Source organism: Coloeus monedula (assembly GCF_965178545.1).
Source record: "Coloeus monedula genome assembly, chromosome: 9".
Lineage (NCBI taxonomy): Eukaryota > Metazoa > Chordata > Aves > Passeriformes > Corvidae > Coloeus > Coloeus monedula.
In genome coordinates this window covers 778201-805711 of record NC_138789.1, presented here as the reverse complement: position 1 = coordinate 805711, position 27511 = coordinate 778201, and the positions used below count along the sequence as shown (strand labels likewise).

Genomic DNA, 27511 nt, shown 5'->3' with positions numbered 1-27511 from the left:
CTCCCAGACACGGCCGGCCGGGCCCGGGGCGGGGCCGGAGGGTGCCGGGTGCCTCCGCCCGGGCACGGGGTTGGATTTTGCCGTGTCCCCGCGGCTGGGACGGCGACGGGAAAGCCGCGTCTGTCCGGGCCCGGCACCGCCCGCAGCCGTCCCCCAGCCACGCCCGTCGCGCCGGGAAGTGAGCTCAGCCCGGGCCGGGGCCCAGCGGAGCCGGGCCCGCTGCCTGGCCGGACCCCCGCCGCCATGGGCCCGGGCAGGCTGCCGGCCCGCCGGGGCCTCGGCTGCTGCGTCCTGGTGCTGCTGCTGCTCCTGGAGGGCTCGGGCAGCCCCGGGACACCGCCACCGCCCCGGCGGCACTGGGCAGAGGAGCAGGGAGCCGTCCCGGAGGGGAAACCGTGGGGCAGGGCGAGGTACGAAGCCGTGAAGAAGCATTTGGGAACTGTGAGTGCTCTCTCCAAGCAGTATTGGCAGTACGTGGCGTGCAAGGTGTGGCAGGAGGGCTGCGAGGAGGAGGAGAAGGAGCAGGAGGAACGACAGTCCAGTCCCATCCCAAGTAAGAGCCTTGCTCTGTTCTGTCCCTGTGCCTGCCCAGGAAGGAGCAGCAGGGCCGGACACGCTGCTGTGCTCCCGGCTCCTCTGGAGCTGCCTTCCCTTCCCGAGGGTCGCTGCCCCAGGCACCTCCTTCCTTGGCATAGCCGGGGATGAGGGCAGTGCACTTGCACTTCTTGGGCACTCGGAGCCATCTGGAAGCAGCTGCTGCCAGTTCCGAGCTCCTGTCCCTCCCCGCAGGGGCATGGCTGAGTCCGTGCACCTGGGAGAGGGCTGCCCATAACAGCGATCAGCTGAGCGTCTGCTCAGAATGCAAAAAAGCCACTTTCCTGGAATCTCTCTGCTCAGACTGCTGCCCTTTCCAGGCTGGGGCTTTCCTCTGGTGGGCCAGGATTACCTGGAGATCCTCTCTGCCTGGTACTGCAGCTTCGGCAAGTGCTGCGAGACAGGAGACTGCAGGATAATCAACAACATCACAGGTAGGGGCTGTGCTGCTTATTGGCTTGTTTCAAGGGGTTTTTCCTGTTAAAGTGTATTCTGGAAAGTGATGTGAGTAAAGGGCTTTTCTGTGCAGGGTGCTGAGCTGTGGGAGGGTGAGAGGCTGAGCTGAGGCCTGTGTCCCAGCCGGAGTTCTGAGACCAAGGAGAGTTTGTTCCTTACTGCGCAGCATGTCTGCTCCAGCCTTCCATGAGCCCTGCCTGCATCTCATAGCTTCCAGGCACATGCAGTGGGATCCAGACTGGCCCAGGACCCTGCCCTAGGTCGGGAGGGGACACTGAGACCTGTGTGTAAGCCAGGAGTCAGTGTATTTGTGTTTTGCTGTCCCTGAGACTCCTGGTTTGCAAACCCTGTGCTGGCAGCTTGGGAGGGCCTTTGGGCATCCACGCTCTCTGCAGCTGCCAAACACTTCCACCTCTTCCTAAAGGAAAAAAGGAGTCAGTGAAAGATTTGTGTCTTCTTGGAGCCAGAGGCTGATGTAGGCAGGGCACAGGCAGCCTGTGGCTTTAATGCTGCTTCAGAGTCCTCTCGGCCAGGCAGCCCTGCCACATTTTCTCCCTCTTATTCCCACCTGCAGTAGCTGTGCTGGCAGTTTAAGGCTGAGCTCCTGCTCTCTCTGTGCAGGGCTGGAGGCAGACCTCCATGGGCAGCTCCACGGGCAGCACTTGGCCAAGGAAGTGGTGGTCCGGGCACTGCAGGGGTTCCTGCAGAGCCCAGGGCCCCAGCAGGCGCTGGTCCTGTCCTTCCACGGCTGGTCCGGCACGGGGAAGAACTTTGTGGCTCGGCTGGTGGCCAGCCACCTGTACCGGGACGGGCTGAAGAGTGAGTGTGTCCGGGTGTTCATCTCCCTGCTCCACTTCCCACACCACAACTACATGGACTCCTACAAGGTGAGAGCCACCAACACGGGATGGTGCAGTGTGCTGGGCTGGAGTTCACATCCTTCCCAGCAGCCAACGTGGGGCTGTGGTTGATGTTTGTGAGTGACACTGTGGCTCACACAGCGCTGTCCTGGTCACTGCTGAGCAGGGCTTGCATGGCCTCGAGGCTTCTTCCTTCTCCCACTCTGCCCCTGAGGTCACAGGCTGGCGGTGTACAGGAAGTTAGGGACACACCAAAGAGCTGAGCCCTGGTGACCCAAGGGATGTTCCGTGCCATTTACTGCCATGCTCGGGAATAAAAGCTGCAGGGAGGGGGTTTGGGGGCAGGAAGCCATTACTCAGAGACTGGCTGGGCATCAGCCTGTTTGTGGCAGGGTGGGTGGCTGCCTTTGCACCACTTGATTTCTTTCTTTCCTCTTTCCTTCACTTATTAAACTATTTTATCTCGCCTCACTCGTTTTCCTGCCTTTGCTCTCCCTGTTCTCTGCCCTGTCCTGCTGGGCAGGAGCTGTGGTGCTTGGCTGGGTTATCCCAGGGCATCCCAGGCTCCTGACGCTCCTCCCTGCTGCAGGCCCAGCTGCAGAGGCAGATCAGCGAGACCCTGCAGCGCTGCAGGCAGGCCCTGTTCATCTTCGACGAGGCTGAGAAGCTGCATTCCAGCCTTCTGGATGCCATCAGGCCCTTCATGGCTCACCACGACAGCAAGGGCCAGGTGGATCGCCAGAGATCCATCTTCCTCTTCCTCAGGTGATTTCTGGGCCCCTGAAGGGATGGGGAGGAACCAGGTGATGGTATTTATCCCCTGAGGTGTGTGGTACCAGGGGCTCAGGCTGCAGGGGAGGGCACAGATACCTCCTTCCCTCGTGGTGGTTGCCTCCCTGTTCAGTTTTACGTATGGATGCTGGGCATCCTCCCTGGGAACAGGGCATTTGCAGGAGCTAATGTGGGACACCTGAGCCAGTGTCTAGACTTTGAGGCAAGGAAGCAGAGTCAGTTAACGTGGTGTCACCCTGCCCAGCTGAGCAGATGTCACACTCCAGGGAGCAAAGCTAGGGCTGAAGGCCTTGGTGGGAAGTTGCTGTGCACTGTTAGGAGCTGGGGAGTTTCCACTGCCTGGCTGTGGCTGCAGACTGAGGCGCTGTGAGGCTGATCCCGGCATCAGCACAGCCTGGTTTAGTTGGTTCCTCTCCCAGGAGATGGGCACATGTGCACCCCAGCACTGTCTCTGGGTGGGATGCAGCTGGAGGGAGAAATGGGACATCTCAAAACTAAGATGTGAGGCAGCCACCTGTCTGAAGTAGCTCCTAAAGAATGAGAGACCCTTGGGCCCCTTTCAGTGTAGGAATTGCAGCCTTCAGCTTGGCTCTGGCAGGAGCTGTTCCCACTGGTTGGGGGTGGGCAGAGCATTCCTCCTCCACCTCCCACCATCCAGGCAAGTGTTGTACCCTCCAAGCTTGGTGGTTCCCTCAGAGAGGTTTCCCTGCCTGTGGAGGACCTGTCTGTGTGCCCAGGGCCTGTGGAACTGACCACAGTCTGGTCCCACCTGCGTGGGCCTCCAGCAGGGCTGTGGCAGAAGGGGCAGGTCCTGCCTTGTTGCTCAGCACAGGGTGGACGTGCTGCCAGCTGCACTGGGCTGACCTCGTGTCCTGCCTGGAAAGCCAGCAAGGTCAGGAATGGACACCGTGTTGCCCCACCTTGTGCCACCAAGCAGAGGGGAGCAGGGTGCCTTGAACTGCAGCAGTGTGTAATCCCAGGGGTTTCATCATTGCTGGTGGCAGTGTGACACTGACCTGCTTCAGGAGGGACAGCTCTGCTCCTGGGGACATGGGCACGGTGGTGCAGCTCTGCTCAGGTGTGGGAGCCGGGGCAGGACTGGCTGCCTGTCCCGGGTCAGAAGGGGCTGCTTGTCCTGTAGTTTGGGTTGGGAGCAGGATCAGTACAAGCTGTTTTCCCCTAACAAGGGGCGGGTGGGGTGGTGGTGGCAATCAGTGGTGGCTTTTTAATTTTCCCTGCCTTCCATTTGGGGTCCAGAGCTACTGACATGGGGACAGGGTGCAAAGTCTATGTCTCCCACTGCCTCTCTGCCTCCCACCCTGAGCTCTGCATCCAGCTGGTTCCCAGTTCACTGGGGCATTCAGGGCTGCAGGCAAACCCCTCACCAGCACTTGGGGGGGCTACTTTTCCAGGGTGAAGGGCTGTCCTTGGACCCTCAACAGCTGCCAGGACCTTGCAATCCTCACCACTGTGGGTGTCCAGAGGAGTCCTTAGGTGGGAACTGTGCTGCAGCTTTGTCCCATGGGCAGAGGATGCTTTGCCAAGTGCTGGGCTGCCACTTGAATCCCTGCCCTGGACCTTTACTTCCAGTAGGACTCCTGCTGTGTGCTCTGCCCTTTAGCTTGGACTTTGTGGTGGCTTATTCAGCATTTGGTGTGGAGCCAAGTGTCACTTGCGAGGTTGAGGGCTTCCCAAGCCAGGACAGGGGACTGAGGGAGGTGGAGGAATCTGCTGCCTCTGGGTCTGAGCTGGCAGGATGGCAAACACAGCTGGATCAATGCCTATGGAAAGGAGCTCTTTGGGAAGAAGGCTGGTTCTCCACGTGCTGATCCTAGACAGCAAATCCTCTGTTGCCAACAGACCTGCTGGGGCCTGTCTGCAGGGAAGCTGCTGGCAGCTCTCAGCAGCTCAGCTCTGGGGGAAATCTTGAGTGACTTCCCTCTGTGTCCTCAGCAATCTTGGTGGCAACACCATCAATGAGGTCGCCCTGGACTTCTGGCGAGCCGGCCGGGCACGGGAGGAGATCTCCATGGAGCTCCTGGAGCAGCGGCTGCGGCTGGAGCTGCAGGAGGCTGCAGGTAAGAGCTGGGCTCGCTCATGGGGGGCTGTGGGCAGCTGTCTGCAAAGCTGCCCCTCTGCACCATCTCGCCCTGCGTGCCACACAGGCCTGTGGGGGGGGGAATGAGCCCTCACCCCACCCCAGCCCAGGCTTGTCAACGATGAGAGCCCCATCCCTGGTCCCTGTGAGCCAAGGCATGTGGGGAGGGAGCCAAGAGTCCTTCTGCCCCCCTTCAGCCCTGCAAATGGCCGGGGGCAAGAGGCAGCCCAGTGCCACAGGGCAGTACTGAGGCTTCTCTGGGGCTCCAGGCATCTCTTGGTGTGATTCCTGGAGATGCTCTGTGCTCAGGCTCAGTGCTGAGCAGTTCTGCACAAGTGGGTCCCACCACACACGGCTGGACAAGCCCCTCGCAGCCAAGCCTGGCCTGGCAGAGGGGCGGTGCTCTCAGGGGCAGCTGCTGAGTTTGCCTTGCCTTGTGTTTCTCTCCAGAGAGCAGTTATGCCCACAGCCACCTCCTCCAGGAGAACCTCATTGATTTCGTGGTGCCCTTCCTGCCTCTGGAGTACCACCACGTGAAGCTCTGCGCGCGCGACGCCTTCCTGGCCCGCGGGCTTCCCTACACCGAGGCAATGCTCGACGAGGTGGCCCAGATGATGGTGTTTGTCCCCAAAGAGGAGAAGCTTTTCTCTGCACAGGGCTGCAAATCCGTGCCCCAGCGCATCAATTACTTCCTTCCTTGAACACCAGGTGGGACCACACATGTGCTGAAGGTGGTGCTGCACTCTGGGAGCTGCTCTCTTTGCTCAGGGTCAGGCAAGCAGATGACCCAGCCAGGCACTTGCACAAGGACTTAACAGAGACTGAACCTCCTGTTACTCCCAGAGCTGTTACAGGGAAGGAGGTGCATCCCTTACTCCTGGGATGTGGGGACAGCCTGTGCTTGGCTGCGTTTGGAGTCTGTCTGGTGTTTCAAGTCCCTTCTTTGAGCTGGCAGTAGCCTGATGTGGTTCTGCTGACAGATGCTGTTCCATGGGGGCGAGGACTGGCAATGTCCAAGTCCTTGGTTTGTTGCTGTGTGGTGAAGGGAGGCCTTGGGCAGGCTGGTCCTGTTGACACTGTGGCCAGAGCCATGGCCCCGTCCCCAGTTTTCTCTGTCACTTTACAAGATCACCCAGAACTGTTCTGCTGGAGTTGAGTTTTTCCCCTCTTGCTCTCATGCCTTTCTAAGGTGTCTGCTGGTCAGGGACACACGGGCCAGGATCATAGTCTGCACAGGGAGAAAATGACTGAATAATCTCCTCTGGAGATGCCAGATCCATAGCTCTCACTTCGGAGTGCCCATCTCTCACTGGAGTCTTCCGTTGTATGGAAGCTGCTGCCGGGGTGAGGGGAACTTCTGCTGCCATTGTTTTTCTAAGCGGGTTGGTGAAGAGCCCGTTCCCTTCACTGCAAAACCAAAAAGGGGAGAGAATCCTTCTGCCAAGGGCAAAGGGCAGCTGAGGATGATGGTGGCTGAAGCACCAGGCTGCAGGTAAATGTGAGTTTTCATGGATGCAGTAAAAGCTTGGTTTTTTCGTTTTTTCCTTTTTTTTTTTTTTTTTTTTTTTTTCTCCTCAGTACATTTCATGCTGTGGTTTTTCGGCTGGTATCAGCATTATTATTATTATTCCAAGGGGCTGTTTGCTGTCTGGGTACTCTCCAGGTGATAAGTGTGTTACAGCAGCTCCAAAAAATGTCAACAGTGTTACGGGAATGACTTTGTGACCTCTGGGTCAAAACTCCCTTCCAACAGGGCTGTGCTTCCGAGGGGTGAACAGCACATGCCAAGGACAGGGCCTGGCTTCCCGGCCACCCCCACAGGGGACCTTTGATCTATTTTAAGCTTTGACCCATTTTGCAGTGCCAGCGATGAGCAGCGGCCTCTGGGAAAGATTGACCAGACACATCCTGGCCCTGCAGGCTTTGAGTGCCCGCGTCCCTGCGGGCACGCTGGCTCCGTTATCTAACGGATAGTCCCGGGCAGAGGTGAGCCAGCTGCTTTCCTGCTGCTCAGCCAACTTGGCTGCTGCGTGGGGTGGACCTTTGGGCTCTGCCAGCCTGTGTGAGCAGGCATTTCTGAGACTTGGTTTATGGTTAATCTCGGGTGTCAGAAGCCTGGGAAACATCAGGGGTGATGGACCCAGGGATGGCAGCTGGGGAAGAGGCTGCTGCCCCACAGGACACAACTCGGGTTGTGTTTCGCCACCTGGGCAGAAAGTTCAGCAAGCTGTTTGTTGAAGGTTGTGTGTAAGCCTGGATAAACTGGGATTTTTTTCTAAGTGTAAGAAAGTGTTGAGCTGTTTGGGTTAGGCTGACACAGGCTGGGGTGGCACCAACAACGGTGAGGCAAGAGCTGCGCTCTGCCAGGTCACAAGGGTGTGTGTCTCACTGGGGTGAGCTTTGATCAGCCCCACGACAGCAAGAGCTGCTCTCTGACCACGTTGGGGCAACAATTTGGTTCTAAACAGATACCACATAAATAAAGATACTGCTTTTTTTTTGCAACCTGGTGGAACTAAATTATTTCTCTTTTTAAAACAGGTTTATAACAGTTTTTTCTACCCAAACGAATGAGCTTCCAGTTAGGACTGAGCAGCTTCAAATATTCATTAAGAAAAAAAAAAGCAGCACCTACTCAAGTGGTTTTTGCCAATAAAATATTGCAACCTTTATTTAAAACAAAATGCAAATTGGCAAAACTTTGTGGAACGACAGGCAAAGAGGCCCTTCCATGGGCCTTATTTACATCAAGTTTAACACTGTTCGCAGTTCACAGTCAGACGATAGTGAGAGAATTAAATTAGAAAAACAACCAAAATATATTACAATAACAATTAAAAACAGTTGACAACACTGCTAAGAGTGATCGGTGATTAACGTGTTTCATTTCAATCCATTCCTGCCCTCAACGAGTTCACTACCAATACACAAACAGTGCCATGTGAGCCGGGCGGGCTCCACCTCCCGTGCACAACAGACATGGGGAAGAATGACCTCCTTTGGTACAGACATTGCTGAGCGTGGAGCTGTGAGAAACAAGGCAGAGTCCCAGAACCTCTCGTTACCTGCCACCAGAGAATGGGCTGAGGGCTTTGTTCCAGATCCAGAGATCTGCAGCACAACCCCAGCACCCAGCAGTGCTGGCCAGTGCCCTGGGAGCTTTCCACACGTGCTGCAGTCTCTGCCTTTCAGTCTCCCTGCCCGCTCCTGATGGGCAGCAGGCCTGAGCTGAGTGTGTTACCCGAGGAGGCAGCAGCCTGATGGCTTTGTAACCACCACCTTCTGGAGTCCTTCTGGAGTCACTCGTGCCTGTCAGCGCTGCGGGTGCCCGGAGGAAAAGGCTGCCTCAGGTAAGCGGTAGCACACGAGGGTCGGGATTGCTCTGTGGCTGCACAGTGTAACCCACCCCCCACCTCTGCCTGCTGGGGGGGGCTGCTCCACTGTGGGGGTTGGGTCCCTGTGCCCCACAACTCCTGCAAAAAGCACCCTGACAGATGTCAGCCTTGTGTTTGGCCGTCTCTCAGACACAAGGCCAGTGGCACCCAGGAGAAACGGCCTGAGGAGGACAGGCACAGCCCTCCCTCCCTTCCTCCCTGCTGTGTTCTGCATCAGCAAGGCTGCTCCCTTCAATTCCCCTTTCCCAGTGGCTAAATTTGGTGCAGACCCAAGACCCAGACTCTTAGCTCAGCTTCCCCCCTGTCCACACTAATGAGGAACGTGACTGAATGGAGTGCACCACGTGGGGGTTAAGAAGGGTGTACAGTGCAGGAAGAAGAGAGAATTGCACCTGTGAGTCAGCGAATTCCCACAGTGGTAGGAAGAGAAAGTGCCCCACTGAGCTCACTCTGTGAGCACGTGCTTTGTGCTTGGCGCTACCAGGCCCGTGGGTGCCATCCTCATGGCAAAGATGACTTTAAATGCTTTAAATTCTGGCCCATAGTAGTGCAAGTGAGAGAGCCCAGCTCCAGCCATGCCCTCACGGCTGCCTGACAGTGCTGAGGAGCAGAAAGAACAGGATTTATGTCTTGTCCCCTGCCCCAAACCATGGAGCATGAAGTGCTCTTCGCTGGGACAAGTAATGGGTGTCACCCCATACATGTTCCTTTGCACATACGGTGCCAGGCTGAAAGCAGAGAATTGGCCACAGTGGAGACCTTTAAGGCTGAAGAGAAAGCCAGACCGAGCTAAAGGGAGAGGGAATGGTCAAAGTTTTAGGAATAGCTGTGGAAGGAAGAACAACTGGATGGTGATTTACAGCAGAAGCAGCTTTCCTGGATAGCATCCTTTTGCTATCCTGCCACAGGGCAGGGGGCACTGCAGTTTGGGAATAAAACACTGTAGGGCAGCAGAAGTCCCAGCAATTCTGCAGCATTCAATTTAGGGGGGAAAAAAGCCTGTCAAGTCAGCACTACCTCTGCCACAATCTCCCTCCCTGATGTTAGATGATAGGTAAGAGCAGAGAAAACACTTTGCAAGGGAGTGACAACAGGTGAATCCCCAAATTCCACTGCCTTTGTTTTTCCACCACAGGAGGGCTCAGAACTAAATGGGCTCCTGTGTTGGGCACAGAGGTTGTAGAGTCTCTGTGCTTGGCAATGCCCAAAAGCTGCCTGGACATGATCCTCAGAGGTGGTTCTAGGCGGCCCTGCTTGGGTAAAGTGTTTGGACCAGGTGGCCTCCAATGGCCCCTCCAACCTCAGCCATTCTGTGACTCTGTCCTGTCCCACTGCCCATCTCTGCTGCAGGGCCCAGGAGAAACCAGGGGGCATCTGAAAGGAAGTGGGGATGGCCAGTGTTCTTTGGGACACAGCTGCTTTCTTCAGAAAGGGCTGGAAGGGGGGAGTTCTAGCAGTTAGAAATTCCATACTGCTATTTTGTCACTTTTGCTGGAGCTTTTCTGGAAGACTGGCATTCAGGGGAGAAAAAAAAAGGCTTCTTTCAAAATTTCATCAGAATTGGGCTAAGCTTTAAAATGTTGTGGTTAGAATTCCCCTGGGAATCCCTTCAGTTCCAGCCTGTTTGTCCCAGGCTGAGCAGCAGTCCAAGGATGGAACCACGTGATTGTCTGCCAGGGCAAGCAAGACCTGCCCTTCTGCCCCAAAGAAAAGAGAGCCCCCACCTTCTAAACCCTTCTGATTGTTTGGCAGGCCATGTGAAGCAATGCCCCAAGCCACCTTCCCTTTGCAGGTCACCTTTCCAAAGGCAGTTAGTTTGGATGCACACCTTCCATAAAGATGACTGAAAGAGATAAGGTAAACCACAAAAGCCCTCAGTAAAGTCTACCAGATAAGGAGTTGGTACTCTGCCTGATGTGGCTGTGGGGGGAGGAGCCTTGGGACAGCCCTGAGGGCTGCAGGGGATCAGGACTTGCCAGCACACGGGGCTGCTTCGTTCTTTTTTCCCCCCACCCTTTCACTTACTGGGCCATGGAAGCTCACTGGTCCCTTGTACCTCCCTGCTGTGCCTCCACACACCCTGACACAACTTTGCTTAGCTCAGACCAGAATGAAATGAGGATTCTCAGACACCAGCCCATTTCTAAAGATTTTTCCAGGCCTGTCTTGCTATGCTCTGTGGAAAAAACAGCAACACTTGCTGACACCCCCAGCCTGCTTCCAAGCACCAACATGTGCTTCTGAAGTCACACCTGTGCCACAGCTCCACTCTAAATGCTCAGACTAAAAGCAGCACAGTCACACTTGAAAAACAAGTTTTAAAAGTGTTTTAGCCAAAAATAAAAGATTTAAGGTGCAAAGCAAGCGAGATCCTCTATCACCAGCAGTGTGAACTGAGCAGCAGCATGCAGGTAATGTGTATTTGGAGCCAGGTTTCAGGCCTGTTTCCTTTCCTCACAAACCAGCAACTGAGCTCTTCCTACTCGCCAGTACATTTACACCTTGGGGAGTTGCACATAGACACAGACCAGCTTTTTGAGGCCCCAGCAGTCTGCAAACAGCACCAGGACCAAGGATGACATCAACCACTCAGCTGCTGTCAGTCTGGGATTGTTAGAAGGCATCAGAGACCCAGTGGAAGCCCTTCAAGGTAGAGCCACAGCTTTTGTTGCCACGCCTCAGGCAGAGGAGTGCACAGGTTATGTGCACGTTCCCTCCACCACAGCATAGGATTCTGGTCTAGCCTTTAAAATACAGGAATAAGTACATGGGCAGGCCTGTGGTGTTTCCCTGTGTGCTGCCATACTTTATCACCTTGGGATGCAGGGAAGCTGGAAGCCTGTGAGACAGGTAAGCACCAGAACAAATCCCAGGAATCTGGCAGTGTGAAGGGTCAGGGACAGGTCCAGGGAACCCTGCAGCAGTTAGGACATGTGGTGGGCAGGCTGGGCTGTACTTTCTGGCTCTCCAGCTGGCCCTGCAGTGCAGTGACTGCTAAAGGAATGTGGAGAACAGCCAGGGGGGCGGAGGCTCTGCCTTACCTACCATGGGTCCTCACGGTGATCAAACAGAACTGGGGAGTCAACCTGGTAACAAGTTAAAAACAATCTAGAGCTTAAAGAAAGAAAGAACCCACCCACCCCAACAACAACACTGGCAAGTTGTGCAAGAGCCCCAAACTACTCAAAAATGACCATCAAGCAGCACCTGTGCTAGACCACTAGAAATAGGTATCAGCTGAGTGAAGGCTGTGTGGTGGGAAGGGGGAATTCCAGTGGTCAGTCTGCCCAGCATCCCTGACGCTTCCAACACAATGACGATGAGAACGTGGCAGCTGGGGTGGACAGGAGGGAAAAGGGACAGTTCCATATATTAACTAATCTTGCAGTTCTCATTACAGCAGCAACAGCGCTATGGAAGTTAAGCCATCCAGCCCAGTGCATCCACCTCCAGCAGCTCTGAATACTGTCAGTGCATTAGACCTTCCTCCCTAGCTGCACACGACCCCCCTGCAGAGCCCCTCCGGCTCCAACTGCTCTGCTGCTGGTACCAGCAGAGCCCCAGTGCCTTTCCTGGGCCTCGTCAGGACAGCGAAGCACACGTGAGTGCAGCCAGGGCAGGGTCTGTAGAGCCGAGCAGCTGCAGCCAGCCCAGGGCTCCAGCTGCCACCACGTCCTGCCCAGAGGGAGAACCTGCCATCGGCTCTCCTGCCTCTCCGAGGGATGAGAAGGAACTTCCTTCCCTTGCCATACCAAGTAGATCAGCCTGACTAGGTAGGGACAGATCCTTGATGTCCTGTGCCTTACAGCTTTAATCTACCCTCTCCATCCCCAATTTTTTGAGATGAACCTGTAAACGTGAGGAGAACTCAGTGATCTGAGGTACTTCACATACTCAAGTATCAGTCTTTCCTTTTGAAAGCATCAGTACAGAAAAACAGTCCCCCCCTCCCCGTGTGTGTTTCTCTTACCCAGATCGACAGTAGCTACCTTTGCACCACATCACTGATTTCTTGGACACATGACAATAAGTTATTAAGGACGGGGTTTGCCCCAGGGACGCCAGCAGCTGTCGAGGACACCTGCAGCTCCTGCAGGCTGAGTTCCAGTTTGCTCACGGCTTCCCGGAAGGCAAATTTGTTGCGCGTGTGCGGGATGCAGTCCACGTAGCCTGAGCAGTAATCCAGCAGCTGGTGCCCCGTGTCCACCAGCTGGCTGTTGGGCGTGGGCTCGGCGATGGCGCTCGAGAGCAGATCCGCGCACTCCAGCAGCGCCTCCTTGCTGATCTTGTCTGCGGAGATTTTCTCGGCCACCTGCTTGGTCTTTCTCAGCGCTACCTTGGTGCCAGCCGTGCCGTTGGCCATTTTCACTGGGGAGGTGGAAGACGATGACAGAGGCACTTGAGGCGGAGGCATCACGGGCCTCCCAGATTTTCCACCAACAGGTGCTGCTGCTGCTGCTGCCTTCTTACTCCCTTCGCTCGGTTCCAGTCCGTGCTGCGCTCCCGCCGCGCTGCTCAGCTCTTCTGCTGCATCCGAGCAGGCAGCTGGCTGTTGCAGGAGCCGCATCACTGGTGGTGGAGGTGGAGCACACTTTGGTTTTACCCGTCTGGGCCGGTCCCTGTCGCCGGAAGAAGTGACCTGATGCTCAGATAAGAGCTTAAATTTATTACCCTGAGAGTCTGTGCCAATGAGCTGCACGTCTGCTGGAGTGTGTTTTAGAGTGGGTGAGATTAGGACTGGCACTTTGTGGTTATGAGTGGTTGGAAGTATTGCTGCAGCCTTTACCGGAGATGACCACCCTGTCCTCTCGCCATCCTCAAGGGCCCCTTGTCGTGGGCCACTGTTTTTTTCTTTGCCCTTAGGAGCTGCCGCTAGCCCTGGACCCTCCTTTTCTTCCGCTGTGGAGGGAGTTCGGAAAGGGAGTGCTGTGGCACCCCTTGGCAAGAGTTTTGCTTTTGGTCTCTCTCTGGTCAAAGCAGGGCCTTCTTCAAACCTTTTGGGAATCAGGTCACTGGCCCTCGCCGTGCTCTCATCGGGCTGAGAGGAGGTGGACACAGTCCGTTCCAGCTGAATTTTTGACCTCTGGGAATTTCTGGGAAGGGTCATTGCCATCCTATCCTGCTCTGGAAGCCCTGAGGACATGGAAGATGTAGAGTTTGACCTTGGAAAAGGCTTTGAAGCTTCTTCATTGCCAGTGGGTTTTCCTGCTCGTAAACCCAGTGTCTTTTTAATCAAGCGTGGCGTAAAGAAGCCAGTGATGCCCGACCACCCTCCACCAGTGCTCACACCCCCAGCACTGCTGGGCCCAGTGCCATCCTCGCTGTAGAAGGTCCTCTGCACAAAGCCCCCTCCGTAGCACTTGGGGGGTGCCAGGCTCGTGTTCTGCTGCGCGGGAGCAAAGGGGAACCCGTCCACGTGCTGCAAGGAGGCAACAGAGGAAAAGTTACCCGTCAGCTCGTATTTCTTGTGGGGCTGGTTCTCCATCTCCCGGAAGGAACTGCTGCGCTTGGGAGGCGTGGGAGCATTCCTCTTCTTCATAAAGGAGCTGAAGAAGCCCCCTTTCCTGTCCCTGGTGAACGTGGTCTCTTTGGCATCCTCCAGGAGGCTGCTGGGGGACTTGTCCCTCTGCTTGCGGGGCAGTGCGGGGGACCCGCCTGTCGGCTGTGTGCTTCTGATGAAACCTGGGCGGAAGAAACAGGTGTCAATGTGCACAATCCATTTCCACCTCCCTGTCCTGCACTGGGCTTTATGGGCCTGGTGTATTTACCTGCCCAGGTGCTGCAGAGACAGAGTGAGAAGCAGAGAGAACTTGTATTTTATTATTTTTTCTCTACTTTTTTTCCATTTCTTGTCTGTTTTCTACACTGAGGAGGCCACTTCGGAGAGAGATCAGAAAAGAGTTGCTCTTTTCTTTTAGTTTATAACTCCCTTCCTGTTATTTTTTGCTCCTTTCCAAATACCCTAAGCATAGGAGAAAATCTCTTGCTGCACTGTTAACTTCAGTTTTGAAGCTGTCATTTAAAAAAGAGCAGCAAAACCAAATTTGAAAGAAAAAACACAATGGGATTTTCTAAAAGAACATTGAAAAAGCTAAAATGTCTTCTATTTGCTAGTAAATAACTGGGCCAACAGCACTCATGACACAACAGCACAAAGCTGCTGTCATGTTGTTCTTTGTTTCTCAGGGAATTTACACCCAGAGCACGTGGCCGCACCGCCACTGTCCCAGTGCCCACACCTGGTGCTGAGCTGGACGCCGAGTGCTCCACAGTGTCCTGTGTTCCTTCAATGTTCTCCTTGTTCTCTGCCTGTTTCTTCAGGGTTCTCGTCTTGGAGGGAAGCATGGGTAAGCGGGGCAGGTAAGGAACTATGGATGAGGATGAGGCTGTTCTTCCAAGCTCCTCTGCTACCTCTGTAAGGAAAAAAAGGGAACAGTTGGAACAGAGACCAGCAAAGGAAGAGGGAAAAAAAACCTGGGTCTTTACTGCAAACACAGACTGTCAGGAAGAGATCCATGACTGAGAAATACATAATTTATGGATTTAGTCTTTGTTCAAGTCTAGAGGTATTCAGGGTCAGATGTTTTTCATAATGATTTCAAACTCATTTACATCTTTATAAATTCAGCCAAAAAAAAAAAAAAAAAAACCAGTGGTAGGATGATCTGTGCAGGGAGGTCTGTTAAGGGCTGCTCAAGAGCTAAAGGCAGCACTGGATGCATTTGCCTGTTTTTAATCAAGGTGCCTCCTACTGATGCACCCCCAAAGTTGGTTTCTATCTGGATCTAAGCTGCTTTGCTCGATGCAAAGTACTGCGTCCCCCTATTAGAAATGAAGACTGCATGTCAACGATAGGTCACCAGAAGGAAAAAGAAAACACAGAAAAACCCCACAAGCTCCTGGCCACACCCAGCTTGGCATTTGTGTGGCCGCTGGATGTGCCTGTTATAGATCCTCACTGGTAAAATTCCATCTGGTGTGTCTTTTCTGTAGTAGGGAGGTTGGTGGATCAGTTGCATATTTAATTTAAAAACTGAGCAGAATGCTCTGACATTTCTGCTTGTCTGCTGAATAGTGTCACATTCCTCACCAGTATTTACCTCCTGGTAGATTATATTTCAGACTTGAGCTGCACAGATTTGCTCCTAGAAGGAGCTAAGCAGAAAATCCAGAGATTAAAGCACGCTTTTTTAAAAGTGAAGGCTGGTAGAATAATATTTCATGACCTAATTGCTGCAGTCAGCAAGGGACTGTGATAAGCATACATCTTTCTCTCTCTCCATCACTCATTATTCCTCACTCCTCAGCCTGGAAAACATGAGTTTTCCTCTGATAGAAGAGACAATATTCTTTAAATGGGCTCTTGGGCATCTTAGTGTCAAATGAAATGACACTGTCCCCTGCACTGGAATGTGTCTGAAGTTTATTCAGTATTTGTGCAGCAAGTAAGAGAACGTATTTACCCCAATTATGGCTAAAAGAGTAAGTAAGGGATGGAGCTCCATCTCAACCCCACTGCCAGCAGATGAGCCCTAAGGGCCCATCCATGAGCCACAGCACTCTGGGGATAACCTCCAGTGCTGTTTCGGGAACAAAACAACAGCAGCTCTCACCCTCTGAGATGCTCGAGTCGTGGAACATGGTTTCAAAAGCCTGGTGGGTCTCAGCAAAGGAAGGTCGGTCTGGTGGGTTCCACTTCCAGCCTGCAATGTCAGAAAGCAGAGTTAAGTCTCAGTACCTGAAACGAGGAGATTCATTTTTCTGCTGTCCAAGGAGACAGAAAGTAGTCAGACTCTGACCTACTGTTAAAGAGGCTTTAGAATCATTCACAGGTACTGATTCATGGCAGCAGTCAGTCACCCTACTGTATCCTAGAGAACAAATCTTGAGAAGAAGGAATCAATTCTGAAAATCCTCGCTCTCTGCCAACTCTACAGCTTTTTCTGATCTCCCTATCCCCCTTTCTGATTTTTTTGGACAAAGGACAATTCCCTATTTGCTACCCTGGCTGCTTGGACTGAACACATCTAGCCCAGTCAGAAATAACTGGGCATGTAAAGCTCCAGGCAACATCCTGCTCACATGCTCTTAACACTGAAATTCAGGCAGACCCTTCCAAAAGAAGGATGTGTGTACGCTGTGGGAGAAAGAGGAGGAGAGTGCCTTGATCCTAGATGGAGCTTGGAAAGTTACAGAAGAGTATCATGATGGAAAGTGTAATTTCTGTAGTTAGAAATCTGCACTAGAGGAATGTATTCTGGAACCACTGTCTGCTGGTATCACCACAGGGTCTGGAAAATGACTGGCAGTCTGTTTGTTTTGCATCAGGATCACATGAATTCCCAGCTTTTGGGCTTTTGTCAGCTTCCTGAAGGTTTTTTAAGCAGTAATATCCCTCATCATTCCTCACCTTCTTAGTTTCATAACCGAAGCCCGCCCTGACTTTGACATGCTGGGGATCAGGTATTGATGGAGACTGATGGGCTCTTATCACAGATTCCTCCCACCTTCCCAGGCTTTGTCCCCGAAACTGGAAGAAGATACTCACATGCCCTCATCAGTTCATACACCTTGGGAGGGCACCCCTCTGGCTGCTCCATCCGATAGCCCTTTTCCAGCAGATCATACACCTGAGAGAGGTCAATGCCTGGGTACGGTGACATCCCATAGGTAGCAATTTCCCATAACAGCACCCCAAAGGCTGCAAAAGCAGGGAAACAAAACTCCTGTCATAAGTCTGCCCTTGTGTTGTTCATTCCTCTGTGGCCTTCACTGCAGCTTGAGGCAGCATTGTTTCCTTGTAGATATTTCAGGCCAGTCTATTTCATGCTAGAAATGCTACTGGTTCATGAAGCTGTGACCTGGCATGGACCATCTTCACAAAGGTTTCTGCCCAGGCCAGAAAGCAAGTTATTGTGTGGACTGGCAGAAAAAACCAAAATGAACAAGAAAAGGACACTGAAGGTGAGTTTTCTTACCCCACACATCTGATTTGATTGAAAAGGTGTTGTAGGCCAGGCTCTCGGGAGCTGTCCATTTGATTGGGAACTTGGCCCCAGCATGGGCTGTGTAGGTATCACCCGTCATGAGTCGACTTAAGCCAAAGTCAGCCACCTTCACCACGTGGTTTTCTCCAACTAAGCAGTTCCGTGCTGCCAGGTCCCTGTACACAGGAAAAAAGGACACCACTGCAGCAGGAGCAGGGCTTTTGAATGCAGTTTTGGGGCCCCGCTCTCCTGGACCGGGAAGCGCTCTCTGTATGCAGCAGGTAAAGGCAAGGTGAGCTTTGCCCTGAACAGAAACTGAGTGGACTTATTCTTAGGAGCAATGAGGTAAATCAGGATTAGGACTAACTCTTTAAATTCTATTAAGTTTTCAGCAATGATGGCTGTTACAGCACCAAGTTTATGTTTCTTGAGGATGGGATCAGCAGCTCATCACACACTGGTAACAGGTTTATGGCACGGCTTTATCTGGATTTAAACAGGACTTTGGGTGGACACTGTCTGCACACAGGGGGTACAGGTCAACACCAACTGTTGCCAGGCAGTTGGGCACAAGATTGCTATTAAAGTCCTTGGGAGAAGGTATTGCAAGACAGTACTGAAGCCAACACAGCCAATGGGTAAGCCAGCGTGAATCTAACTCCGGAAGAAACCTCCCCAAAAGCTGGAATTCCTGGCCCACCATGCTGGTGGCCTGTTTATCATTGCAATCTGAAACTGTACCAACTCCACATGACTTCACCCACCTGTGAATGAAGTTCTTCTTCTCCAGGTATTCCATGGCAGAGGAGATCTGGGTGGCCATGTAGAGCAGCACGACAGCACTGACCTCCTCGCGGTTGCACTCCCGCAGGTAGTCGAGCAGGTTCCCGTAGGGCATGTACTCCGTCACAATGTAGAAGGGGGGCTCCAGGGTGCACACACCTGCCAGGCAAAAAGGCAGCATGTGAATAAAGCTTCCCTTTCTCACCTCCATTCCTGAGTTAACAGCCATTTAGTGCATTTTGTACCAGTGAGTGTTTCTCTGGGAAAATGAAGACTTCCATGTACAAGACCCAGGTCAGTGCAGAACAACTAAAAATTCAGGGCTTCTGTCTGTTTTTCTGTCCATCCACTTCATGTAGAGAGAAACATCTCTATGAAAGCACTACTGTTTCTATATAATATACATGAAGCAGTAGTTCTGTTCTTTGAAAGGTTACAGAATGAAAGAAGAGAACTTTGAACACACAATTTGCTTTTCTTCCCCTCCCTGCCTTCATAAAGCTGAAGAGTGGCCAACTGGAAGCAGGTACCTGTCAGCTGGCAAGATTTCCAGACTGAAATGTCACTACAGAGCCATGTGAAGCACTCCCATGTGCTGGGTAAGGAATCAGCACGGTGGGACCTGCTCCTGGAGCAGCATTCTCACACATTCCTGGGATGACTGCTTGCTGCAGTCACTGTGCAAAGCATGTAAAGGCGGAGGAGGAGAAGAGCAACAGGATACTCTTGTCACAGCTCTGGGATCCCCCCTGCAGCTCTGCTGAGGGCCTTACACACACACAGGAGTAAAGCACAACTGCACTGTGCATCAGAAAGAGCAAAAGTGCAGCTCTCTGATGACAAATCTCTAAGTCTGGGCTCCTGAAACCAGACAGGGCTGGCACACACTTCATCTGTGCCCTTTTTAAAATGGATACATAACAGTTGCCATTAGCAAAAGCCTTCACATTCTTCACATTTCTTCTTTCATCCTAGGCTTGGTTTGCCAGCTCTGCTCCTGAAAGCACCAGAAATCCAGAGGCAATTAAACACTAGTAAAGGTTTAGGGTGTCTCCTTAAGAATCCTTGTGCATGTAGATTTAACAGCTATGCAAACTATTTAATAATGATCATCATATCATGCACCTGCCAGTGAGACAACAGGGCAGAGCCAAGATGTAAAGCCTGTGGATTTCTTTCAGTCCTGAGTTGTTTGATCTCATGTACTTATTTGGTGATACACAGAGTCCCCTCACAGCAGCAGCCATCTGGTATCTTCTGCTCAATTATAGACTAATTTGTTCTTTTCAGTGCAGCCTTTTCTGTAAATGTCTCTGATTTGAGAAGTTTGGAGAATGGTATTTGTTGTGCTTCCAACAGTTTTTTCCTTTCACTTAGAATTCTCTTACAATTTTGTTCTGTTCTCTCAGAAAAATAAGTCATGGAAAATGATTTTGTAAATCCGATTTAACACAGCAGAGAAGGAATCCGAACCTGATGACTGAACCCTGGAGCGTTTCTAAGGCCAAGGACACAAACCAGCAGGAGGATGATATTGCAAACTTTTATGTAACAGTCATGCCTCCACTGCAAAGTTGTCTACTAATGTAAGTGACTGTATTTGATGTTTTATTTAAAATTAGTGTCCCTTAGCTCCAATATTACATAAAGCTGTCAAAAATACCACCCCATAACCTGACCTGATTCATAAAGTTATATAAATACAGAAAAGCTGCCACTGCATTTAAACCAGGCAAGTTTCTGCCAAAATGATGACTAAGAACAGAAAGGGCAAGGCATTTCACTGACCTAACAACTGCACTAGATTGGGGTGCTTGATCTCCTTCATCACAGCTGCTTCTTTCAAGAACTCCTCCACCTCCATGGTATCTTCCTAGATAGACAGAGAGGCAAAAGAAGAGAACATTTATCTTCATGACCAAGGTCTGGTTAACACCACACATCCAGGCTGAATATAAATGATGGCATCTTTGTCTCCATTCTGCTGTTTTGGCTTTTACCAAAGCAAACTGTAGCAGCCCTGAACAGCTGCCTGGATGTCCTGCAGGGACTGATCTGCAGTGCCCTGGCAGTGCCAGGCTTGCTCGTTTGGTAGCTGTTGTGGCTGGTGAGAGGAAGACTCTCAGGATCACTGACTGAGTTCCCCTGTATAGCTATAAAAATTAAGTTACTCAGGGGACACTTAGAATTGCAGTTGTTAATGCTGAAACAAACCCAAGGTTTTGAAAAGAAAGAGAAACGGAGAAGCTGAATTTTTCCAGGAGTGGAGGACAGCTTATAGAAGGTTTTTTCTGACCTTTGATTTCTTAAAGCCTCCGCAGCTCGTCTGGAGGAAGGGAAGTTGTGTTTGTAACCATTTCTACTGGTCTGACTTGGACATGCAGCTCCTGCTGGGCCAAAATTTCAATTTGTTTCCAAGCCACGTGCACTGGTGTAGGTTTGATAGGGTCAAGGCTGCTCCCGAGCACGGGTTTTATGCAGATCAGCACACTCCGTTTTCTGATGTTCGTATCACTAGGTGTAGCTGAGAACGTTACAGTTTCCTTACTCGTGTCATAAACCGTGACCAAACCAACAGTGCCTGCAATCTGAAACCTCACCTTTAACGTTTTCACAGCCACTGTGAGATTGTATTTCTTCCAGACCCCCACGTAGACCTCTCCATACTGCCCTCCCCCGAGCTTGTGCTTCATGGTGATGTCGGTGCGCTCCATCTCCCACTTGTCGTGGATGGGGGACACTCCGTACACCGTGGGCTTATTGCACTTGGGTGCTGGGTAGTGCAGAGTTGTCACCAGGCCGTCTGCCACCGTCGAGTGATGGTGCACGAGCTCTGCCAGGGTGCTGAAACGGCTTTCTGCCGTCACATAGACCTGTTCAGCATGGAACAGGAATCTGCTTAAATGAAGGCAGCTGGAAGTTTTCAGTAACATTGGAAAACAGATACAGTGCAAACACTTTAATGGTTTTTTAAAAAACCAAAACCCAGGGACTTTAGAATATGTGTTCTCTTCCTGTTGGGCAAATAACTATTAATCTGTGGGATTTTTACCTGCAGAAGGCAACTACATATAAGCCATCACTTAAGAGCTCTGCTGTCTCCTGCCTCGTGCTTTACAGGACTAGAAACCGGAATTCTCAGTCAAGCACAAGGCCTGTTTCTGCATCTCTCAACACAACATACCACTACTTGATCTTGGTTAAAAATGCTGACTTACCAAAGCTCTACTGATTCTAAGGGGATCAGTGGAAGGCTATCACCACCTCCAGCCACAGCTGCCTTGCTACCCAGCTACTTTCAGCCCAGACAAGAACTGTCTGCACTTCTTCCAAAGTGCTGTTTGGGGAGCTACCACCAAACCCTTGGCACACGTGCTCTTTTATATAAATACTGGACCTGTTTAGTCACCCCCCCCCCCCTTAACAGTCTGCAACTGGAGATTCTGCACCACCTCTTAATGAGTATCTTCACCTCCTCTCCCCACAGCGTTCTCCAGAGGTCCTTACCTTGCCATCCGAGGTGGTGTTGATCCTGTAGTGGTAAACGCGTCCTTCGTACCTGAGCGAGATGGACAACTGTCCTGGGCTGCTCTCGCTCTCCCGCACCAGGAAGCTGCCGTTGATGAGGCTGCTCAGCAGGTACTCGGCTGCACTGCGGGACACCGGCCCGTGGTACCACGAGTGCTTCTCCAGGCTGTTCACTGGAGTGATGTAGTTGCTTGGTACCCAGCCCTGCCCATTCTTCGAACGTACCTCGCTCCATTCGCCATTCTGGTTGTAGCCCAGGACGCGCAACTTCTCACCTGTCGCCAGAAAGAAAGAAACAAAATGAGCACAGTGCAAGCTGTTGGGACTCACTGAGGGAGAAACTCAGCATCAGCCGAGCCTGAGTTTGTAGCTTAACATTAAAATCATCTTACAATTAAACTGCTACATATAAAGTATTTATGAAGCAAAGGCTCAGACAGAATACCTAGGACACTGTTCACTGATTTAGTGCAGTGAGAGTGATGAACTCAAAAAGCTTCTTGTACTCCTGTTTATTAGACTAGAAAGACTTTATTTTCTTGGAGGGATGAGTTTTGTTTCCTTGAAGCCTTAAATGGCACATGATTTAACAGTTCTGACGTATGTACTGACCAGAATCAGAAAGTGTCTGTGCCATGCTTAATTCTTGGTTCTGCCCCCGGCTGAAACTGCCGAGTTCTCTTACCATCTATGATGTACCCATTTCCCTCCGCCCTTCCTACAGCAGGTGTCTCAGAGGGCCAGTGCTGCGGGGAGCCTGGCACAGGAGTGGGCTGGATTGTGCCTGTCCCAGCAGAACTGCCCGGCAGGTGTCCCTCCAGCACCACAGGGACAGACCATCCGCTTCCCACCATCACTGCAGGGAATCACCTTCCCTAAGGACACTGTTCCCATTCCTGTCCGGGGAAGGATTCCACTTCCTGATTTCTGCTGCTGAGTTTTCAAGCTCGCAGCTGCTCTGCGCTCCCAGCCTTACCTTTGGTGATGCTGAGTGTGTTGTCACCACTTGCTACAAAATCGTAAAGTGCAACAAAGAGATTGGGATCGCTCTCAGTGGCTCCAAGCAGGTTCTCCTTGGAGCTCCATCTGATGGCTTCGTTCAGTGCCTGGGGCTCGACTTCGCAACCATAGGGGCGGTGCAGGGCCTCTGAGGAAAGGACAGGAGAGGCAATTACTTTGTGTAGAGCTGTAAATTATAGAGGCAGGGAATATCCTGAGTTGGAAGGAACCCACAAGGATCACCGAGTGCAACTCCTGGAGAAGGTGATTAACTACCTATACGCCAAGTAGCAAGCTATGTATATAAAATTTCTACTTAATATTTATTATATTATATATACTTTTATTTATCTACACCTCTACTTGAAATTATTTAAGCATTCATAGATAAAAAAATAGGCGCACAATTAAAGAACTTTTTTAATTACATGAAGTAGTGAAGGAAACCTTTCAATCACAAAATGTTACGTTTTGTCCTCATGGTTTCTGTGGTGGACATAGACAGCCTGGATCTGAAACCAACATTACATAATTCAGTGAGACTGAATTATGAGATGTGTAAGTTGGGATGGTAACTTGTTTAGTATTAACAGGAATGACAGTGATTTGTAATACATTTCAAGACTGTGTAAACAGAGGTGAAAAACTGACAGGGACAGAAAGTAGTACAGGTGATGCTGGGTATTTAGCAGCAGCATTTCTGTTTTGCTGTTCCAACAGACAACTGATGCAAACTTGTCACTACAAGGGAGTGGGGGGAGGAATCAGATGTGTTTTATAAACAAAAGAAAGAAGTCCCTACAGTTCCTGTGATGATTAAAACCAATCTAAATCCATAGGGTTTTAGGAAGAACTGCAGTAAGACGCAAAACTGTATGAACATTTCATGCTAGTGCTATGTCAAAACCGTCGCTGGCTTTCTAATTCACAGAGAAGTTTTCCAGGAACATGGAGTAGAGTGAATTTCAATATTAAGACAAGAAAAGGAGCGATGGTGTGGTTTCATACATGGGGGCTGCTCAAGGGAGCAAAACCATATGAAGGTGTAACGGTATATACTTTTTCTCTGATGGCACAGATCTACATCTCTGTCCCAATATCTATTTCTCAATTCTCTTGTTGAACTTATGGAAATGTACACTGTAAAGAGATTTCATTAAATGCACTAAACATAAAAAGTTCTCTCTAAAAAATCTGAGGCTTTCTTTGCTTTACAGTCATTGGTTTGGCCCATTTCTCAGGGGCTGAGAAGTCAGGCTTGGGATGTTTTTAAGCAGACACTGCCAGAGAACATGTGTGTGGCTACACCTCCCCTCTTCCCCACAGGACCCTGAGATTTACACTCATTAGTAAGAGGTGGTCTGTAAGGCACTTGAAAAAGGAACAAAGAGCTCAAATGAAACACAGGACAGGAAAACTGGGAAGTCAGCAAGACACAAAACAGGAAGAAGCCTGTGCCAAGTAACAGGCACAGTAATATGCCAAATCTGTGTCATAGGACAGAGCTCAAGCCTGGAAAATGAGAACTAAGGGGCGTTTCCAGCCTATAACATGATTTTTAACTGTATTGTAGGCATATGAGAAAGGAAGTAGTAGAGGTTTGTTCTGTTTCCATTTTAAACATGTAGCTAAGTGGCTTTTGACTGCATTTCAGAGTTCTACTGCTTGCATAACCTGTTCATCTTGCTATTACTTAATAACCTAAAAGTAGCCTTCTGTCAAGGTTCTCCTAGCACAAAAAGAAGAGACTACAGACTAAGCCACCAAAATGTCAGTTCCTTGATTGCACTGCCTGCAGATGCAATATTTACATACACTTCTTATTCCTAACTCTCAACTGCAATTAGTTTTACAAGATGTTAACCCATCAGACTGGATGCTATCGTGGAAAACAAGAAATCCCAGTGCTCAGCCACCTACATTACTGCCAACATCCCACTGTATTTTCTTAGGGCTGGATGTGTGCATACATATGTCCGGTTGTTAAGCTCCAGGAGAGAACACCAGTTCCTAAACCCAGCTCTCTTTATGGACTAAAAATACATACTTAATTAAATAACACATTCTTTATGTTCCTACAGTGACTTGTGTTATGAGTGTTTCAATGCCTTAAGCAAAGTCAAATGTGCTGTACGAGAACCCTGACTTTCACATCTCTGCTAGAGAGCAAGCACAAAGGTAGCCAGTTTCCAAAAAATACCCAACCTCTCAGCTCCAAAATACCTTAATGATGTTCACTACCTTCTTACTTTCAATTATGTATCTGCCAACCAGTGAAAGGCTTTAAACAAAATGATAACAATTATTCTAAATCAAAACATCCTTTAAGTTTCTTTCTCCAGCCAGAAAAGCTCATGCACTGAGCACCCTAGCCCTGCTCCACAGACAGCTCAAGGTTAAGTGTTTATCCATGCACCCACAGACAGCCTGAAGCAGCCCAGTGCCAGCCCAGCTCCAGAGCTGCTGCAGCAAGCAGTTCTCACCTGCCACCAAAAAGAAACCCCCAAAATAAGCACAGTGCAAGCTATTGGGTCTCACTGAGCCCAGCTGAGCCCACTGCAGGCAAGGCAAAGCCAGCAGAAATGCCACCTGATCAGCACCAGGAGTTCTGCCCACATGGAAACACGTGTGGGGCTGTGCTGGACTGGCAAAGCAGATGTGGGACTCCTACCACTTTCTTGGGAACGCCTGGGAGGCTGGCACATGTTCTTAACACCCACTTGATGTACAAAAAAGCCAGCAGAAGTTAATGTTTGATGAGAAGCTTCAATCACTTAGCTACAGTGCTTACCTAAAAATCACATTACCTAAAAATCAAATGCTTTTAAGAGTTCATGTCTCACTAACTTCCTTCACTTTCATGTTAGAGTGACTTGAATGCTTAAATAACTGTAAAGGTTACCCAACACCTAAAGGAGTTTTTACCAGGATATAAAAGTATTTCTTGCAGGTTGTATTTCCATAACAGCCCATGCTGTTCCATAAGGTGTGGGATCTACACCATCCATCACGTAAGTGAAACAGGATCATCACAGAGATAACCAAAGCATGTCACCCATGATACCCCTCCAGCTGAATAGTTTGCAAGCTCTGTCCACACCAAAAGTCAGGAAATGAGCGAGGAAATTATGTTTTATATCAGCTCCTTCTCAAGGCTAACCATAAATCTTATATTATCACTTTCATTTCCTATGCAATGGAAAACTCACATCATCACTTAGTGAACAAGTAATACACAGTCACACAAGGAGGTTACGCTTCATCCATCTCCTTCCTTACTTTATTCCCACAATACAATTTGCTTCTCTCCGGATACGAATGCTTTCCTATCCAGCCAACACGCAAGGGGTGTTTCGTCCCTCACCCTTGCTGCCAACACTCCAATTACCAATCTCTTTGGTCTCAGAGCAGAAGGTAGAATATGCTAAATTTTAAATTTTAGACTCACATTAAGTGCTGAAGTGGTCTCTATTTATGAAATACTGTGTAACTGCTCGTAGAAAAGAAGCATTTCAATAATCCTAAAATCCCAATAAAAGCTGGCAATCTCACACCTTCCTGTGGCTGGTCTCATACCACAAGACAAAGACAGACTTGAAAGGACCCCATCCTCCTTGAAGCACTTGGAGAAAGCCAGGAAAGGGATAGGATAGGACTACACCCCCGAGCATCCTACCTGTGAAGCGCGTGCCGGGCTCGGAGGTGCCCTCGCCGAGGCAGCAGAGCAGTTTGCCCTCCTTGCCATAGCTGCTGGACTGGAAGAGGACTGTCCCCACACTCATGCTGTGCTTCCAGCAAGCAAAGAGGCTGCTGGGCACCACAAGTCCTGGGCTGAGCACAAAGGCTCCACACACAGCAATCGCTGCTCGCGAGGCCGGGGGCCAAGGGGAAAGGAAGCGCTGCTGGGCGGGTGAAGGAGAGACTAGGAAAATCAGGCCCTGGGTTAACGTGGTTATTAACTGGATGGGAGGGTGGAGCTTTGCAGGGACTGCTGAACACACGGAGGATGTGGGGACTGGACTGCAAGTTGAAACAACTTTGAGATGAGCAATAGAGACAGAGTTTTGTTCCACTAAGAGTTAGGTAACACAGTGTTTGGGAAGAAAGCAAACAGTTTCCTTGGAGAAATTCCTCTGCAAATTACAAAACAGATCACCCATTAAGGGGACCGCCCAGATTGATTCACTTTTCCACTCCACATAACCACTGCTGGAGCACTACTTACGTGAATCAACAGGAAAGGATGTTAGTGAAAACACACATCTCAGAGAGGTACAAACACTGAGCACGTGAACGCTCCTGGACATGTCAGGAATTCAGAAAGACACAGAAAGCAAGACCAGCACGGTGCACTCAGTCTGAGCTGCATACTTGCTGATTTAGCAACACTCAGGACAGCTTTCCACAAGGGCCCCACCAAATCACCTCTCAAAACCCCCAGATTTGTTTGATGAATTCTTTAGAAGCCCTAGTTTTCTAGTAGAGCTGCCTTGTACAGGACAGGCTCCTCCTGCCAGGTGGCCAAGGAAGGGTTAACAAACCAGCACTCACCATGGCAGTCTCACACCTAGGAGGGTGGTGGGCCTACAGAGGGGTATAAAAGGGAGCAGGGAAAGGGAAGGCAGTGGTTAAGGCCTTTGCAGGGTGAGAGAAGCTGCTGCAGCCCAGTGAGGCAAGAAAGCAGCACTTCTATAATCTGTGAACTTCACCATTCTGAGAGGGGCAACTGCACTGTGTGATGATGATGACTCAAACCAGACTGAAGGTAGCCAACCCGGCTTATTCCAAATGTTTGTGATTTGCAAGGCTGTGGATGTACAAAAAGTTTACAGAACTGTGGATATGCTGTGATGATGAGGAGTCACCTTTCCCATATGGCTTCTGACAAGAGTTACTTCCTCTGAGATCAACACCTAACATCTGTGGAAAACTAACTTAGGACACCTGAACACTGCTGTTCTTAAAGTTCTGACAAGTGGGTGACCTCTTTTCTTCCTCTTCCAAAACCAAGCTCAGTGA

The 27511-nt window shown here is 50.7% G+C and overlaps 2 protein-coding genes across 2 annotated transcripts in view; one reads left to right on the top strand and one right to left on the bottom strand.

The window, feature by feature from the left end:
- The first annotated feature begins 242 nt into the window (after nt 1-242).
- Nucleotides 243-7242, top strand: TOR3A (torsin family 3 member A). Its single transcript, XM_082287112.1, has 6 exons — nt 243-553; nt 915-1028; nt 1672-1937; nt 2500-2675; nt 4656-4780; nt 5251-7242. The coding sequence occupies exons 1-6, from the start codon at nt 244-246 to the stop codon at nt 5499-5501; spliced, it is 1242 nt and encodes a 413-aa protein (XP_082143238.1). The 5' UTR covers nt 243; the 3' UTR covers nt 5502-7242.
- A 269-nt stretch (nt 7243-7511) lies between these two features.
- Nucleotides 7512-27511, bottom strand: part of ABL2 (ABL proto-oncogene 2, non-receptor tyrosine kinase) — a 45914-nt gene continuing 25914 nt past the window's right edge. Inside the window, exons 2-11 of the mRNA XM_082287642.1 lie at nt 22470-22640; nt 21473-21768; nt 20566-20838; nt 19754-19838; nt 17947-18124; nt 17174-17358; nt 16744-16896; nt 15809-15898; nt 14435-14608; nt 7512-13877 (exon numbers count right to left, since the gene is read on the bottom strand). Of these exons, the coding sequence (XP_082143768.1) occupies nt 12181-13877; nt 14435-14608; nt 15809-15898; nt 16744-16896; nt 17174-17358; nt 17947-18124; nt 19754-19838; nt 20566-20838; nt 21473-21768; nt 22470-22640 (3302 nt within the window). The 3' untranslated portion in view covers nt 7512-12180. The remainder of the gene's footprint in view (nt 13878-14434; nt 14609-15808; nt 15899-16743; nt 16897-17173; nt 17359-17946; nt 18125-19753; nt 19839-20565; nt 20839-21472; nt 21769-22469; nt 22641-27511) is intronic.